Source organism: Coregonus lavaretus (assembly GCF_964263955.1).
Source record: "Coregonus lavaretus genome assembly, chromosome: 8".
NCBI classification, from domain to species: domain Eukaryota; kingdom Metazoa; phylum Chordata; class Actinopteri; order Salmoniformes; family Salmonidae; genus Coregonus; species Coregonus lavaretus.
Genome location: NC_139995.1, coordinates 16,626,333 through 16,646,086, shown reverse-complemented (window position 1 = coordinate 16,646,086; position 19,754 = coordinate 16,626,333). Strand labels below are relative to the sequence as shown.

General features: G+C 45.6%; 1 protein-coding gene across 1 annotated transcript in view; it reads right to left on the bottom strand.

The window, feature by feature from the left end:
* Positions 1-19,754, bottom strand: part of LOC311134159 (inositol 1,4,5-trisphosphate-gated calcium channel ITPR1-like) — a gene marked incomplete at its 5' end in the record, with an annotated part of 152,309 nt that overhangs the window by 63,920 nt on the left and 68,635 nt on the right. Inside the window, 5 exons of the mRNA XM_084167769.1 lie at positions 977-1,164; positions 6,354-6,489; positions 7,100-7,147; positions 16,718-16,871; positions 18,004-18,152. Of these exons, the coding sequence (XP_084023895.1) occupies positions 977-1,164; positions 6,354-6,489; positions 7,100-7,147; positions 16,718-16,871; positions 18,004-18,152 (675 nt within the window). The remainder of the gene's footprint in view (positions 1-976; positions 1,165-6,353; positions 6,490-7,099; positions 7,148-16,717; positions 16,872-18,003; positions 18,153-19,754) is intronic.

The following is a 19,754-nucleotide window of genomic DNA, read 5'->3' as shown; positions in this document are numbered from 1 at the left end:
TTCTGACAGCACAGTGCGACCCAGTTTAAAGCCAAGTCCGAATGTTTTGAGGCCCTGTGTATTAATAAGCCAGGGACATGCTGTGATTATGTAACAGGAGTCATGCGAGTGCCTTTGAGTACATTGCCTGTGCTGTGGGAAGCCAAGCCAGCGCTAATCAGGTAGAACCACTATGCAAATACAAGCCCACACACACACAAACGTGGGCGGAAAGCAGGGAAATGTAATTGGCCTACAAATCAGCAGCACCTCCTCCCCCCACCATCCCCTGTTCCTCTCTCAATCTTGCTGTGAGGTTAGAGAAGTGAAGGGCTGTGTTGCTGTAGCAACCCCTGGCTGACTGGCTGAGAGGAGGGGAGGTGGTGACACCAAAGACAGTACAGTATGAAGATAGGCTAAAACTACTTCTCCAATACAAATCTCGATCACACTTGTAGGTGATGCCATTGCGAAGTTGGCTAGCTAAGCTCCTGCATAGAAACACGTTATCAGGACTAACGGTTGACTCGTGCCGGACTGAGCATGTGCAGGCTGTCAAATCAAAGGCACTCCTTTAATGTAAAGTTATTTTTGACAAAAATTAAAACGTGTCAGTTTGTCACTTTCACAAGGTTGTAATAATAACATGGTCAACTACTTAAAACATTGGCACTAATCTAGGTTGTGCCTTCAGATTTAGAAAAAAGTAACAACTAAAGAATCTTTCACTTTTCTCATTGACTTCTCAAACCCCAAACCCTGTTTTGCAAGCGTTCATGGAAGTCTTGCGAAGTTGCGCCTCTGGGTTTATAAACTCTGTGGTGACACATTAGGGAGCTACCCAGAGCCTGGACCTCTCCGAGCAGACAGACCATTCGTTCCAGCTCTGCCTCCACTTCCTGCTCTCCTCCTCTGGGCCTAGTCTCTTTCCCTCTACCGCCTCTCTAGCATGTTCTATTCATATTACATTACGCAGCTGGCACAGGTTCATTCTCACCTGGATGACCGTGTTACCGCCTTCCAGCAGGGCGATGGCCAATAGGATGCTCTCCTGGAAGATACGATCGCTGGTGGCATTCATGATGAGGTCGATTACCAGGTCGGATGCGCCTTCTTTATCCAGGCGGCACTGGACCTCATGCAGGGTCAGCTCCCCTTGGGCCGCGGCCGCCCCTGAACTCACCACTGGGGAGGGACAGAGAGAGAGGCAGAAAGAGAGGGACAAGCAGAGGGGGACAAGGAGTCAGGAAGAAAGAGAGGGTCAAGGAGAAAGGGACAGGGAGAGGGAGAGAGGGACAGGGAAAGAGGGACAGGAGGAGTGGGATGGGGAGAGTGGGACGGGGAGAGTGGGACGGGGAGAGAGATACAGGGAGAGAGGGACAGGGAGAGAGGGACAGGGAGAGAGGGACAGGGAGAGAGGGACAGGGAGAGAGGGACAGGGAGAGAGAGACAGGGAGAAAGGGACAGGGAGAGAGGGACAGGGAGAGAGGGACAGGGAGAGAGGGACAGGGAGATAGGGACAGGGAGAGAGGGACAGGGAGAGAGGGACAGGGAGAGAGAGACAGGGAGAGAGAGACAGGGAGAAAGGGACAGGGAAAGAGAGAGACAGGGAGAGAGAGGCAGGGAAAGAGGGACAGGGAGAGAGGGACAGGGAGAAAGTGACAGGGAGAACGGGACAGGGAGAGAGGGACAGGGAGAGAGGGACAGGGAGAGAGAGACAGGGAGAACGGGACAGGGAGAACGAGACAGGGAGAGAGAGGCAGGGAGAGAGAGGCAGGGAGAGAGAGGCAGGGAGAGAGAGGCAGGGAGAGAGAGATAGGGAGAGAGAGACAGGGAGAAAGGGACAGGGAGAGAGGGACAGGGAGAGAGAGACAGGGAGAGAGGGACAGGGAGAGAGGGACAGGGAGAGAGGGACAGGGAGAGAGGGACAGGGAGAGAGAGACAGGGAGAGAGGGACAGGGAGAGAGAGACAGGGAGAGAGGGACAGGGAGAGAGAGACAGGGAGAGAGAGACAGGGAGAGAGAGACAGGGAGAGAGGGACAGGGAGAGAGGGACAGGGAGAGAGGGACAGGGAGAGAGAGACAGTGAGAGAGAGGCAGGGAGAGAGGGACAGGGAGAGAGAGACAGGGAGAGAGAGACAGGGAGAGAGGGACAGGGAGAGAGGGACAGGGAGAGAGAGACAGGGAGAGAGAGACAGGGAGAGAGGGACAGGGAGAGAGGGACAGGGAGAGAGGGACAGGGAGAAAGGGACAGGGAGAGAGAGACAGGGAAAGAGAGAGACAGGGAGAGAGGGACAGGGAGAGAGGGACAGGGAGAGAGGGACAGGGAGAGAGAGACAGGGAGAGAAGGACAGGGAGAGAGAGACAGGGAGAGAGGGACAGGGAGAGAGAGACAGGGAGAGAGGGACAGGGAGAGAGAGACAGGGAGAGAGGGACAGGGAGAGAGGGACAGGGAGAGAGGGACAGGGAGAGAGCCATCAAGAGCCTGAACAAGGAGGAAGGACACAGTATACAGGATAACCTGTCACTCTAAATGAGAGTAAAACGACTATTCCACCACTCAAGATAATTTTTATTTTTATTTATTAGGATCATTAGCTGATGCCAATGGCGACAGCTAGTCTTACTGGGGTCCGACACATAACAAAAAAGACATTACAAACAAAATACTTTACAATGTACATACATCAAGAGGATTGTCAGATGGGCAGATTGAAGAGATCCATCTGTCTCTTTCCTGTTCATTGATTCATTGCAACATTTGCTTATTATATCATTTAATGAGATGAATCTTGATGGAAAACTAAACCAAAATTGGGATGCCAAAACTATAGTGATGATCATTCAGTCTCTTGAAAATAGCTGTATTTCCTAGCTAAAACGAGCTAGCCTCATCCAGTCATGATGCCTGCTCCAGCCACACGAGGAAGCAGATGTGTGATAATGTTACCCAGAGGGCCACTCTCTGGATGTGGGAGCAGGTGTCCACACTCCACAGGCCATTCTAATCTAGAGCCCGTCTCTCTGGTAACCTGGCAACAGCACGGCCCGGCTCAGCCAGAGGAGAGAGTTCGTATGCTGAGGGACAGAGCCCGGGTCTAAAGGCTTAATGGAGGACAGGGGCAGGCAGGCATAATTAAGATGGCACTGCAGTTGATAGCAGCCGTTTTACGGGCTCCTGACCTATTTTGGGTGTGTTTTTTACGCTGATCTGAACTTTTTTTGTACATGTCTCCGCCATCATTTCCTATGACTGAAAACAACTTCTGGAGATCAGAACAGCGGTCAACGAGTCGGCAGCTCTGGACGTTCTGATTACTCCGGACCAGGCCCTAATCCCCGGGACTCGAAAGAAGAAGCAACTGCGCAAAAGAGGCAGATGAGCTGGCATCCTGACTAGACTACGTTGGCATGCAAATAAACCGCATCTACCCTCCGTTCTGTTTTCAGTCACTAGAAAAAAACCTGGACGAGCTCCGTTCGAGACTATCCTATCAACGGGACCTGTAGAACTGTAATATTCTATGTTTCACGGAGTCGTGGCTGAACAAGAACATGGATAAAATACATATCTCTGACTTTTCCATACATAGTCAAGACCGTCGGCAGACCGTCGGCAGCCACGGGTAAGATGAGGGGGGAGGGGTGTTCCTCTTTGTTAACAACAGCTGGTGCGCAATCTCTAATGTTAGGGAAGTCTCGAGTTTTTGCTCACTTGAGTTAGAATGCCTATTTTTTGTAGATGTCTATTTACCACCACAAACTGATGCTGGCACTAAGACCACACTCAACGGGCTGTATAGGGCCATAAGCTAACAAGAAAATGAGGCAGCACTTCTCGTGGCCGGTGATTTTAAAGAAGGGAAACTGAAATTGGTTTTACCTCATTTTACCAGCATGTCACCTGTGCAACTAGAGGCGACAACATTTTAGATAACCTTTACTCTACACACAGAAATGCACACGAGGCTTCCTTTGGAAAATCTGACCACAACACTATACTCCTGATTCCTGCTTACAAGCAAAATCTCAAACAGGAAATACCAGTGACGCGCTAAATACAGAAGTGGTCCTTTGAAGTGGATGCTAAGCTACTGGACTGTTTCGCTAGCAAAGACTGGAATTGTCTGGGATACATCCGATAACATTGAGGAGTTTAACACATCAGTCACCCCGGCTTCATTAATAAGTGCATCGACAGAAGCCATGGATTACAAGGCAACATTCGCACTGAGCTAAAGCTGCCGCTTTCAAGAAGCGGGACACTAATCCGGACGCTTTTAAGAAATCCCACTATGACCTCCAACGAGTAGTCAAACAGGCAAAGCATAAATACAGGACTAAGATTGAATCCTACTACGCTGGCTATAACGCTCATCGGATGTGGCAGGGCCTGCAAACTATCATGGATTACAAAGGGAAACACAGCCGCGAACTGCCAAGTGACGCCAGCCTACCAGATGAGCTAAATGCCTTCTATGCTCGCTTCAAGGCAAGCAACACTGAACCATGCATGAAAGCACGAGCTGTTCCGGACGACTGTGTGATCTCGCGCTCCATAGCCGATGTGAGTAAGACCTTTAAACAGGTTAACATTAACAAGGCCACGGGGGCCAGATGGATTACCAGTTCTCGTACTCAGAGCATACACTGACCAGCTGGCAAGTGTCTTCACTGACATTTTCATCCTCTCCCTGACCAGTCTGTAATACCTATATGTCTCAAGCAGACTACTATAGTCTCTGTGCCCAAGAATGCCAATGTAACCTATCTAAATGACTATCACCCCGTAGCACTCACATCTGTAGCCATGAAATGCTTTGAAAGGCTGGACATGGCTCACATCAACACCATCATCCCAGACACCCTGGACTCACTCCAATTCGCATATCGCCCCAACAGATCCACAGATTACGTAATCTCTATTGCACTCCACACTGCCCTCTCCCACCTGGACAAGAGGAACACCTATATAAGAATGTTGTTCATCGACTACAGCTCAGCGTTCAATACCATAGTGCCCTCCAAGCTCATCACTAAGCTCATGACCCTGGGATTGAACTCCTCCCTCTGCAACTGGATCCTGGACTTCCTGACGGGCCATCCCCAGGTTGTGAGGGTAGGCAACAACACATCCGCCACGCTGACCCTCAACAAGGGGGCCCCTCAGGGTTGCGTGCTTAGTCCTCTCCTATAATCCTTGTTCAACCACAACTACGTGGCCATGCACGACTCCAACACCGTCATTCAATTTGATGACGACACAACAGTGGTCGGCCTGAGCACCGACGACTATGAGACAGCCTATAAGGAGGAGGTCAGTGAACTGGCAGTGTTGTGCCTGGACAACAACCTCTCCCTCAATGTCAGCAAGACAAAGGAGCTGATCGGGGACTACAGGAAACGGAGGGCCGAGCACGCCCCCATCCACATCGACGGGGCTGTAGTGGAGCGGGTCGAGAGCTTCAAGTTCCTTGGTGTCCACATCACTAAGGAAATAAAATGGTCCACACACAACAACACAGTCGTGAAGAAGGCACGACAACGCCTTTGGCATGAGCCCTCAGATCCTCAAAAAGGTATACAGCTGCACCAATGAGAGCATCTTGACTGGCTCACTTGGTATAGCAACTGCTTGGCATTCGACCGCAAGGTGCGTACCATGGCTCTGTGCCATCCAGGACCTCTATACCAGGTGGTGTCAGAGGAAGGCCATAAAAATTGTCAAAGACTCCAGCCACCCAAGTCATAGACTGTCCTCTCTACCGCACGGCAAGTGGTACCGATGCACCAAGGCTGGAATCAACAGGACCCTGAACAGCTTCTACTCCCAAGCCATAAGACTGCTAAATAGTAAACCAAATACCTACCCGGACTATCTGTATTGACCCTGTTTGCACTAACTCTTTTGACTCATCACATATGCTGCTGCTAGTGTTTATTATCTATCCTGTTGCCTAGTCACTTTACCCCTACCTATATGTACATATCTACCTCAATAACCTCGTACCCCTGCACATAGACTTGGTACTGGTACCCCGTGTATATAGCCACGTTATCATTACTCATTGTGTATTTATTCCTTGTGTTTTATTATTTTTTTCTATAATTTTTCAAAATGTCTCTCTGCATTGTTGGGAAGGGCACGTAAGTAAGCATTTCACTGTTAGTCTACACTTGTTGTTTACAAAGCATGCAACAAATTACATTTGATTTGATTTGAGGCAGGAGCGTGAACAGGAAGGAACTCATTCCTTCCAGGCATGGAGAAGAGACCAACCATGACTCATCACCCTAATTTGAAACTTTGAGGTATTGAGATACTCAGCCAGTCCAGACAAACGTATACAGAGAGACAGAGATACAGAGACAGACAGGTACCTGCTCGAGGTTTCCCTTCTGTTCCAGGGGGGACAGGACCATTGCTGAACGTCGTCACACTGTCTCTTCTGGCCCCAGGCTTGATGTTCCCATAGTAACGATTCACCAGAATCTGCCTCAGAGCTTCACCCTATTGGAGAGAGGTGATGTCAGAGGATGGAGCCTACATCATCATCATGAGATAAGGACTCCCAACATCAGTGTTATCAGCTTAGAATACCTCAACTCTGATTGGGCCTGGCACCTCATACAGTGAGTCTCAAAAGACAGTCTCCCTCCATCGCCCTGCTGAGCGGGCCTGTTCAAAGGACATCCACTAGCCCAAAGAACTGACCCCTCTCATAACTCATATCTCACAGCACCCAGATGCTTAGAGGCCTCATACCTGGACCCTCCCTTGGGTGTACTACAGCCCAACCTCCTGTTACCTAGATATTTACACTGTTGCACCATCATTCATCCAAACTGCAGTATTGCATGAGCCTCTGAATGGATCAACTCATATACAGTACATATAATTTCCCTATATTCCTCCTGAAACCCATTGACACCCACACCCAGTGGCCAGTTAGTTAGTAGGGAGATAACTCTGTGAGTAGGTGGGCATGCTGTGGAAACAGAATGGCTGCAGGGCAGAGTGGTGCATCAGTGCATCAGGACAGCCAGCCGTGGTGGGCCAGAGAGAGCAGGGTGGCGGACACCGGAACGGACGGGATCAGACCGTACTTGACTGTACCTACCCTTCTCTGGTCCTCCAGTTGCTTCTGGGGCTGGTTGGGATCAAGCTCCTGAGGGTGAGGTGAGTTAGCAGAAGTAAATCAAAGACATTTTAAAAAGTAAATTAGGGAGAAAAAAAAAGAGGGGTGTTAATACTGTGCACATCAGTCACTTTCATTACATGCAGGGAACTGAGCCAAATGACATCATGCAGTTAACATAGGAAGGTGGGTGGTGTGTTGGGGTGGATGTGGGGTAGCAACTGAATCATGCAAGGCTTAGTGAAAATAAAGTTTTAAGCACCTGTTAGAGAAGTCTGAAAAAATGCAATAACAAGGTGGCTTGCTGCCAGAAATAAAAGGCAATTTATTTAAAACCCTCCCATTAACTTTACCATCTCATAATCACTTCTCATTTTAAACTTTTATGTTAACAATTTTAAAACAAGGCTTAAACTTTGCTGCTCACACCTTTGATATTGGGTTATTTCAACTGAAAAACTGTATGGCTCAGAGTGACACCCTTGTTACTTTGCAGTTGCAGCACAAATGAAACCATGTTAATTACATAAGGGAGCAACCGGCTGCAAGGGGCAAAAAACGCAACTCAAACCATGAGAAAAACCCAGCCCTTTCTAGATGGCATAATGGAGTCAGTGCAGTGTGCTTCTACCGCTACTGACACAGTGTAAACCCATGTTCCCATCTGCCATGTAAAAACACCCAGCACACTGTTCCAAAACCCAGCAGAAAGAAGGTCAGGAAACTGGACTTCACTCAAAAACCTACAGAGGGATGAATGGAGGGAGGGAAACGGGACAAACATGGGTCGGTTCACATCATAATTAAAAATCCACAGTGGGAAACATTGTGTTTTGGTGAGTGGGCCCTGATAAGGGGAAGACGTGGGGAAGGATTTGACTTTCCATCTAGATGAGTGGGGAGGATGGATGACTCAGTTGATCTATATTTTACAACAACCCATATTAGAGTGATGAGGCCTAGGCCAATATGGGTGTTGAACTCACATCTGCAGCGGGGACTTCAGGCTCAGCCGGCAGAGGGGCCAGCTGATTGGATAGATAGATAGATAGATAAAAGGTCTGGTTAGTCAAGGTCTGGGTTAGACCACAGTCAGTGGGCAAATTAACCTCAGGCAGCTCTCAGGTCACTTGCCTCACAGTGCAAACAGATCAATGCAAGGCCATGCCCGCTTCACCAAGGACCTCCTTGTATGTCTGGCTGGTTACAGTTGATCGGTTGGCCCGTCATGTGCCCGACAGCAATAAAAGTGCATGACTCAAAGCCAGCCACGGAGAAGAAAGGGGACAACAAACACACCCTTATCTGAAGTCTCTATGCTGTTGGAGCATTTGTCTGTGTTATATAATCAAACATCACTATTATACGCTCTCTGTGTTCACATGCCTTCATGGGGTTGCCCATGCTTTCTCACAGTTGCTTACATAGCAAAATGAACACCTTGACATAGGACAATGAATTGACTGTTTAGTTGTTCATGTGAGCAGATTAGAAATTGCAGGTCCTAAAATGAAGGACTAAGGAGTTTCAAGGGACAAACCAGACTACTACAAGTAGGCCTATTAGTGATACAGTGCCTAATAATACATGCAAATAAAAACAAAAATGTATGAATACATTAAAAAACCTCAGCTGACACTGACTTGTTTGATGTTGCTCATACTCAATGTTTGGCAAAATGCCCCAAAAGAAAAGAGAGACATTTTATTTTCTGCTGAAATGAAACACTTGCCTGAACACCTTGTTAAAAATGACCTTTAGGAAGAGAGACAGACAGACGGATGTGATACATTTAAATGGTGCAAAGTGAAATGGCAGAGAGACACACAGACAGACCACAGTGGAGTTGACTCTGCCTCAGTAACGCAGTCACGCTGACTCTGAGTGATTGTGAGACTAGACAAGAATCTCACCTTATCTGGCCCGTTTACGTAAAACATCAATTTCCACAGGAAAAAGGATGCATGCAAACAAGGCTCAAAGGTTTTAACCCTGATTCACTTGTCTAATTCAATTAAGGCACAACATCATAAAATTACTTTTCTGTGGGTTTCCTATCTGTCAACATTTCAGTGGTGGAGCATGACAATCATTATGGGCCTTATCTGACCTGATTTGTCTTCCATGTGTCCCAGGGATCTGAACGCTGGGGTCACCCATGCTTTTCCCATGGAACTGCTGGCATCAGCCCTGGACACAGCTGGACCCATGACTGCCAACATTGGTTCCACTTGTACGTTTTCTCAGACTGTATGACGTCAACTATATAGTGAATCACTACTCCACTGCGATACAGGGCCAAACATAAGGTCATCTTTATGGAAGTTACCACCACATTTCAGCAGTGGAAAGATGAGACGACTCCCCCATGGAGGTTCCACCTGTCTCTGCACTTATTTTAGGGTGTGCCTCATGGGTCTGGAGTCAGAATCACAGCACCCCTTCCTTCTCCTTATTATATAACCTGCCTGGCCTCTCTCCTAGTGACAGTGACTGTCATAGGCACCCCAGCAACAGCAGAGGAAGATAATCATAGGAGATAAAGGGGGATAAAGGTGGGAGGACAGAGAGATGATGTATTTATTTTGTTCTTGTCTGACACCATTACATCAGTGGCAGGCCTGAAACAGTTAACAGGCTGTGCAGTGCCTCCCCCCCACCCTGGCTCCACTGCCCTCCCCCACTCCCTTGCCCGCCCCAGCGCCGCCCAACACGAGGCGCTGCCAGTCTCTCAGTAAACAGCTTCGACACACTTTTATTGCCAATTACTTCTGAAGGACACATCAGTGGAGAGTGAATTTCAGGGGGGGAAAAATTTGCTAGCTCTTACGTAACCGCTGCCTGAGAGCTGGCGGGAGCCCAAGTACCGTGCAGGACGAAGGCAGGCTGCAGGGAACCTGGGACAGAGCTGCATGGCCAGCAAAAATGCCTATAGTTTCCCCTGTTGGAGGGGATCAGAGAAACAATCAGGGTACCCTGAAATTGCCTCACTCACACTGCAGCAGCTCTGAGTATAGCTGAGGACAAGCAGGGAAACGCTGAGGCAGAGGACACCAGCACTGTGGGATGCAGAACGGCCATGAGAGGAGAGAACAGGGAGAGACTAACAGGGAGGAAAAAGATTGGTAGAGAGATATAAATAGAGAGAGGGAGAGAGAGAGTTTGCCAGGGATAATGAGATGATACAGATCTGCTGGCACGGACACACACAGCGAGGCGAAGAAGCAAGAGAGAGACATGCTGCAGACAAACAGACTGTCGTGCTCTCTCCTGCATAGAAATAATCTCTATTGCATAACCCTCCCCCTCCCACAGGTCAGCACACAACATATCGGCAACCTAAAGCCATATTATCTCTGCTTTCTGCTGACCCTATTACATTATCCCGCCCACCCCCGACACAAACGCACACACACCGACACCAACACACACGGTCAGACCTACAGCACCCTGTGCTTCCCATATTAATAGGGAGAGTACTGTACTGTATGGCAGAGCTCTCCTGTAGTGATGGGACGCCACAGAGGAGCTGGCATGCCGAGCAGTGCAGCAGGCTTAACACAGGGCTAACTGACAGACAGCTCAGTGCTGCTGCTGCTGCTGTTTCTGCCGCAGAGGGGAAGTGTGGGCTTTGGATCAGCCTGGGGTCTGGGACACTGCATCCCACAGTAGGGCCCTCCTGGGTCCATGCACGTGCCGGATGTGTGGGTGGGGTGTGTGTGTACATTCTTCAGACACTATAACGGGGAGGGGGCGTTGAAGCAACAAAGAAGCAGTCTATCTGTTCACTCCCATTTTAGGAGGGAGTGTCAGGGATTGTTTTTGGGAGGGGAAGCAGCTGGGGATTTCCAACACTGGATACCACATGGAGGGAGGGAAGGAGGAGTAGAGGGAGGAATGGAGAGAGAGAGAGAGAGAGAGAGAGAGAGAGAGAGAGAGAGAGAGAGAGAGAGAGAGAGAGAGAGAGAGAGAGAGAGAGAGAACGAGAGAGAACAGGGCCTTCTATGCCATCAAAAGAAACATAACATTTGACATACCAATTAGGATCTGGCTAAAAATACTTGAATCAGTTATAGAACCCATTGCCCTTTATGGTTATGAGGTCTGGGGTCCACTCACCAACCAAGAATTCTCAAAATGGGACAAACACCAAATTGAGCCTCTGCATGCAGAATTCTGCAAAAATATCCTCAGTGTACAACGAAAAACACAAAATAATGCATGAAGAGCAGAAGTAGGCCAATACCTGCTAATTATCAACATCCAGAAAATCCAATTCTATAACCACTTAAAATGAAGCGATTCCCAAACCTTCCATAACAAAGCCATCACCTACAGAGAGATGAACTTGGAGAACAGTCCCCTAAGTAAGCTGGTCCTGGGGCTCTGTTCACAAAAACAAACAGACCCCACAGAGCCCCAGGACAACAACAACAACACAATTAGACCCAACCGAATCATGAGAAAACAAAAAGAGAATTACTTGACACATTGGAAAGAATTAACAAAAAAAATGAGCAAACTAGAATTCTATTTGGCCCTAAACAGAGAGTACACAGTGGCAGAATACCTGACCACTGTGACTGACCCAAACTTAAGGAAAGCTTTGACTATGTACAGACTCAGGGAGCATAGCCTTGCTATTGAGAAAGACCACCGTAGGCAGACCTGGCTCTCAAGAGACAGGCTATGTGCACACTGCCCACAAAATGAGGTGGAAACTGAGCTACACTTCCTAACCTCCTGCCAAATGTATGACCATATTAGAGACACATACAGTTGAAGTCGGAAGTTTACATACAACATAGCCAAATACATTTAAACAATGTTTTTCACAATTCCTGACATTTAATCCTAGTAAAAATTCCATCTTAGGTCAGTTAGGATCACCACTTCATTTTAAGAATGTGAAATGTCAGAATAATAGTAGAGAATGATTTATTTCAGCTTTTATTTCTTTCATAACATTCCCAGTTGGTCAGAAGTTTACATATACTCAATTAGTATTTGGTAGCATTGCCTTTAAATTGTTTAACTTGGATCAAACGTTTCAGGTAGCCTTCCACCAGCTTCCCACAATAAGTTGGGTGAATTTTGGCCCATTCCTCCTGACAGACATGGTGTAACTGAGTCAGGTTTGTAGACCCATTTGCAACCAAGCTTTAACTTCCTGACTGATGTCTTGAGATGTTGCTTCAATATATCCACATAATTTTCCTTCCTCATAATAATATGCCATTTAGCAGACGCTTTTATCCAAAGCGACTTACAGTCATGCGTGCATACATTTTTGTGTATGGGTGGTCCCGGGGATCGAACCCACTACCTTGGCGTTACAAGCGCCGTGCTCTACCTTCCTCATGATGCCATCTATTTTGTGAAGTGCACCAGTCCCTCCTGCAGCAAAGCACCCTCACAGCATGATGCTGCCACCTCCGTGCTTCATGGTTGGGATGGTGTTCTTCGGCTTGCAAGCACCCCTTTTTCCTCCAAACATAACGATGGTCATTATGGCCAAACAGTTCTATTTTTGTTTCATCAGACCAGAGGACATTTCTCCATAAAGTATGATCTTTGTCCCCATGTGCAGTTGCTTTTTTATGGCGGTTTTGGAGCAGTGGCTTCTTCCTTGCTGAGCGGCCTTTCAGGTTATATCGATATAGGACTCGTTTTACTGTGGATATAGATACTTTATACTTGTTTCCTCCAGCTTCTTCACAAGGTCCTTTATTGTTTTTCTGGGATTGATTTGCACTTTTCGCATTAAAGTACATTCATTTCTAGGAGACAAAACGTGTCGCCTTCCTGAGCGGTATGATGGCTGCGTGGTCCCAAGGTGTTTATACTTGCGTACTATTGTTTATACAGATGAACGTGGTACATTCAGACGTTTGGAAATTGCTCCCAAGGATGAACCAGATTTGTGGAGGTCTACAATTTGTTTTCTGAGGTCTTGGCTGATTTCTTTTGATTTTCCCATGATGTCAAGCAAAGAAGCACTGGGTTTGAAGGTAGGCCTTGAAATACATCCACAGGTACACCTCCAATTGACTCAAATGATATCAATTAGCCTATCAGAAGCTTCTAAAGTCATGACATCATTGTCTGGAATTTTCCAAGCTGTTTAAAGGCACAGTCAACTTAGTGTATGTAAACTTCTGACCCACTGGAATTGTGATACAGTGAATTATAAGCAAAATAATCTGTTTGTAAACAATTGTTGGAAAAATTACTTGTGTCATGCACAAAGTAGATGTCCTAACCGACTTGCCAAAACTATAGTTTGTTAACAAGAAATTTGTGGAGTGGTTGAAAAATGAGTTTTAATGACTCCAACCTAAGTGTATGTAAACTTCCGACTTCAACTGTATTTCTCTCAGATTACAGAGATCCACAAAGAATTTGAAAACAAACCCAATTTTGATAAACTCCCTTATCTACTGGGTAAAAAACCACAGTGTGTCATCACAGCAGCAAGATGTGTGACCTGTTGCCACAAGAAAAGGACAACCAGTGAAGAACAAACAGCCACTCAGTCTGATATCTATGTTCACATTTTCTTCTTATCTCAATTCAATTATCTCCCTCTTGTTTTCATTCCTTTTTTCAGAAATGAAGTTTCACACCCTAAAGTAACTCATTACTTTCTTGTGCTCATTTACTGTAAAATAAATCAAGTGCTTGAAGTTGTGAGTAGATAATGTTGTTGTGACCAAAACGTTAACTACAGTAATACTGAAACGTATACTAAATTATATTTTCCAAAGGTTAAAAAAACGATACAATCTATGGTTGAAAGCTGTGCTCTTATATGCCATACCCTCTCAATGTATGCTTTAGAATGGGGTGTACTGTAGTCTGGTGCTTTGACATTGATAAGGGTAATATTAACTGTTGCGCAACATCCAGGAACTATAAACACTTCTAAGTAAGAAGTTAGCCCCTCCCATATGGCACTGGCCCCAACCTCTCTGAAAGTCCCTTAACAGACGGATAAAGTACAAGATGAAAGGTAAAAAAGAGGATATATGCAGGGTCCACTTCCTCTAGGGCAGACACAGACATACAAACACAGTCCTGAATGTACATATACAGTTGCAAGCACACCTGCACACACCAACCCCCTTACCCTCTATGGATGATGGTATGATCTGGTTTCTGCCACTACATTTAAGGGATAGCTCCATGTGTATAAATACTCACACACCTGCTGTGGTAATGGTGGTGGGGAATTTAGGGGGAACCACCCGTCCCTGTCCCTCTGACCACCATCCAAATAGAGTCTGGGTATGATCAACACCCTGACACCTCCTCCCCTCCCCCCTTGTGGTCTGCCATCATGGTCTGTGTGCACTGTTTCCAAAAATACCAGATTCCTAATATGCAATTCCAGTCTGAAATAACAGTTTCACTAACCAGCTACATCTGTTCTGACTCGTATAATAGATCATGTGGATCTATGTACACAAAGACCAGCAATTCAACTTCAAGCAGACGACTACAATCAGACCTGCATTCAAATACATGTGCATTTCTGTATCTGGGTCGTTCCACTAATTGGGTGCCTTTTGAGTAGTCTAACTTAAAATAAAGAAAATGATTTCACCTAATGTTTATGTCCTGTTTACCTAATTTTTACATGTTAAACTTAATAAAAAACACTTTCCATCTCAAGAGGTTAAATAAAAAAAATTACTATAGTAAGTGTCAAATAAAGTAACAGGGTTGACGATTTCATTTTAAATCATCCATAAATCCCCTTGTGACAGGGTGAATGGAAGCTTGTTGTGTACAACAGAGAGGGGCAATTGAATGCAAACTTCACACACTTTTTTTTATTGTTAAAACATCTGTAGCCTATCTATCGGTAACAGGGTTGATGTGTTATGCTCGACCCCACTCACATTTCTACCTCAAAACACCAGAAAACCTGCTTCTACACTATGATTTGATTGTTATATGTTCAGTGTTTCTTTTGTAAAAAAAAAAAAAAAAAGGAATAGTTTCATCATATTAAAACGAGAGTTCAGTTCACGTGACAGTGTTTACCGTAAAATGAGGGACAGACGTAAATTAATCACTAATCACATGAAATAAATAATAATTCTTCAGATATGACTTTGTCAAAGCAACAAAATAATTAAGGCTTTACAATGATGGTGAAAACTTGGAGACATTTTGGGGTTAAGTGGGTTAAAATCCTAGAAATCACAGAGGGTGCACAGAGGGGCATGTCAAAATGTAGAATTTTGGCACTTCAGCAAATCTTTTTCATATTAACTATCAGATTTATTGAATTCTCCATGTGGTCTATATTAAAAAGGGCACTTCATTTAATATAACAGGCTTTTAAATTGCAATATTGGTGCACAAGTACTACTTAAAATATCGAAGGGACACAAAAGGCACTTTTTTCTTGGAACGAACCATCTGGCATTTAAAATACTTTTTCGGTGTATTTGATTATTTTCAAATACACAGCCCAAAACAAGTACTTTTATTTGAGTATTTGTATGGTTAGTTGTAAAAACCAAATAGTCTGCCAAATTGTATTTGACAGTATTTTCAAATACTTGTTTCAAATACTATTTTCCAATACCTGGGTTAAATGCATGGAAGTGTATTTGAGTCAGAGTATTTTGAACCCAGATCTGACGATAATACAGACACATAGGAGTATGCCAAGTGGGCGACACCAGAAAGTGCTTAGCATGCTAGTGGCACAGTAACACACACGGAAACTAGCAGCTACTCTGAAGTCAGCAGCACATAACAAGACAGCAAAACTACTAGCACAGGCACATCTATCTACACCACACGACTAGTACGAGGCAGAAACCAAACGAAAGAAGGAAAATGATCAACCTCAGCCACATCCATCTCATCATCAAAGGCAATGTGCTGGAAGAGAAGAGTACACAGGCAGAGTTAGTAGAGCTGGGTTAGGAGGAGGGGAGGTAGCTGAAACCAGACAAACAGTTGGTAAGAAACACAGACCATGTCAGTCAGTCAGTTAGTAAAAACACACAGGTTACTGCATTTCAAAGCAATGGATTGGTCTGTAACAACAGAACAGAAAGCAGAGAGAACCAAGGCCATTAATCAGAGATTAGCACAGACAGTCATTGACAGCTCATACAGTAAATGCTGTATTAGTGTTAATGGTGTATTAGTGTTTAAGTTCAATTACAGCATGCTGGTTAATGTATACCGGAACTGTCCCCAACCACCAAACATAGACAAGTCATTTTCAGATGGACATTAATCCGTTGTGGTTTATTTGTGTGTCTGAGTGTGCGATTATGAATAGCACTGAGGATACCATATACACACACCCTTGGAATCTTATTCCTGCAGAAGGGCAGCTGCTACTGTAGGTTTTAAACCAAACCAAAAGACTCATCCCATCCATCACAGACATAATGTACTACCAGTATCATCTGAGGGGAAGGCAAAGGGCAGCATAGGAAAACAACCTCCAGCTCCATCTTTGCTCTTAACCTCTGACATCTGCACTGACCTCTGTAAAGAGCTACAGAATACCAGGCCTCCCAGCAGCACTCGGTTTTTCCTCATGATAAAACCCAGTGTAGAGAGAACCAGGGGAGTATTGTGAGAAGGTGGTGAAGAGGGCCACATTACCTTCTCCCCATAGCCACGGTCTTTGGTCATCATCTCCCTCAGAGTCTGAAGCACCTTGATACACAGCCGCTCCTCATTCTCCTCCAGTAGCTGCTTGGTGTGTTTAATCAGCCTGGGCAGAGGACAGGGACAGGAGGAGAGGTGGATCACACATACTGCACTGTACAGAACTGTACACCCCCCAAAAAACACTTCAGTGGTAACAAACCCTGATTTCAGAGAGCCTCCCCTACAGTATTTACTGTTAAGCTTGTGTAGTTAAGAGATCATATTATGTCTGCTTGACATATCCTAATTGATTGGCTTAATTCATTATTGGGTATAAATGTTTGGGGTAGAGATTGACCTCACATGAGTCTTAGAGGTGCTGTCAATCAGCTCAGATCAGGTGCTGTGTTTTACTTGTATTCATTGATAGGAGCGTTTCAGTCCAAATGATCAATCATGTGTATGACTCAAGTGCTGAACGCTTCAATGAAAACCATTAGACCCAATCTCTTCCCAGCATACAGGCTTTCCATAAAGGTCCCATTGTATTCTACATATTGCAGTTAGTACTGTACTGTATTGTATTACCTTTGAACTGTAAGTCATTGTCCTGAATCAGTGTGAACTTGTGGTGTCTCACGTGCTACTCCACACATGAATCCCCCCTGCCTGCGGTCCTTTACAGTAGGCTAATCCCTGACCCGTCACCTGTTCAAAGAGCCCAGACGCCCGCCCTCATGCCCTGTAATCCAATGTCAGGCCTTATCAAACACAACAGACACAGGAGTGGCCTGGCCTGTGTAAAACAGGGAGGGAGGGAGCCCTGTGTGAGGGAGCCAGAGCTCCATTAGGCTCAGGGTAGGACATGTGAAAACAAAGCCCTGGGTCACTACAGTAGCATGTTTTGAGCAGCACGCCCTGCTCAATGACGGATTCTGTTACTGTACACTTGTAGGGGATAAGTGTCCCAACTCTAGTTACAGTACAGCAGGTATAGTATGAAAGAGCTGCATCAAGTTAACGCAATGCATTCCTCAACACTGAGACAGTATCAGGAGTCTGTGCAGCATTCCTAGTTAAACCACAGCTAGATCATTTTCTAGTGGCTAAAACCTCATTTGGTTTACAACTGCTGTGGAAAGAAATTGCTCCATTTCTAAGAAGATTGCAGACTGTGGTTCATCACTGGACATGGCAAGAGTCACTTCCATTGTTAGTCAACGTGTCAAGGGGGTGGGTGGGTACTGGAGTCATACTTGGAAATGAAGCCACCGCTCTCACACTTCCTGCGGGCGTCTGTGTTCTCAGGAAAGAGTAGCTCTGGGCGATGCAGCACGTCCACCAAGACAGACAGCTCAGCCTGGACCAAAGGACGCAGACGGTCCTCTAGAGCCGACACTATGTCCTAAAATATAGAGCAATGCAGAGGACAGGCATGGTTAGAGAGGTAACAGAACAGAGATATGTCACAGACAGGGCACAGGCACACTCAGAGCATTGGCACACTGAGTGTTACACTAGGGGTAGGTCTAGATTAAGCCCAACTGAACTGTATGAGATTGGGGCCTGGATGCCAGCCCCTACAGTTGAAGTCACGCCCAAACAGGGCACAGGGAAGCTGACAAAACTGAAAAACAGTATGGTGAACTTTGTGACCTTATTGTCTCAGACTGCTCACTGGGAAAATGTATAAAAGCAGAAGTAGACCATGGTTTACCAAAAACCTCCAAAACAGACCAGTCCAATCCAACTCCCCTCACCCCCGCTCAATATCCCCATGAGTCAGAGTCATGATAAATTCAATGGAAATATGCAAACTGCTGCGGTTGCGTCATACTGTGTGTTGATGTAGACATTGTCTTGTGTAGGAGGGAAGGAGGGAGGGATTCTGGTAGAGTTACTGTATACAGTGTGGTGGGTGCAAAGAAATTGCAACACACACTACGTTAGCTTTCTTTAATAATATAATAATATGCCATTTAGCAGACGCTTTTATCCAAAGCGACTTACAGTCATGTGTGCATACATTTTTACATATGGGTGGTCCCGGGGATCGAACCCACTACCCTGGCGTTACAAGCACCATGCTCTACCAATTGAGCTACAGAGGACCACAGGTTCTTGGAGGATTACAGGTCATTCCTTACTAATACAGTTCCATTAATTATGTTTCTGGGAACTGGTCAATTCATCACAGCTATTTTCAATTCTTGCCATAATTATTCAAGCCGATTTAAGTCAAAACTGTAACTAGGCCACTCAGGAACATTCAATGTCATCTTGGTAAGCAACTCTAGTGAATATTTGGCCTTGTGTTTTAGGTTATTGTCCTGGTGAAAGGTGAATTTGTCTCCCAGGTTTTCCTCTAGGATTTTGCCTGTGCTTAGCTCTATTCCGTTTATTTTCATCCTAGAAAAAAGTCCCTAGCCCTTGCCGATGACAATCATACCCATAACATGATGCAGCCACCACAATTCTTGAAAATATGAAGTGCGGTACTCAGTGATGTGTTGTGTTGGATTTGCCCCAAACATAATGTTTTGTATTCAGGACATAAAGTTAATTGCTTTGCCAAATTTTTTGAAGTTTTACTTTAGTGCCTTATTACAAACAGGATACATGTTTTGGAATATGTTTATTCTATACAGGCTTCCTTCTTTTCACTCTGTCATTTAGGTCAGTATTGTGGAGTAACTACAATGTTGTTGATCCATCCTCAGTTTTCTCCTATCACATCCATTAAACTCTGACACTGTTTTAAAGTCAACATTGGCCTCATGGTGAAATCCCTGAGCAGTTTCCTTCCTCTCCAGCAACTGAGTTAGGAAGGACGCCTGTATCTTTGTAGTGACTGGGTGTATTGATACACCTTCCAAAGTGTAATTAATAACTTCACCATGCTCAAAGGGATATTCAATGTCTGAAGGTGCCCTTCTTTGCGAGGCATTGGAAAACCTCGCTGGTTTTTGTGGTTAAATCTGTGTTTGAAATTCACTGCTCGACTGAG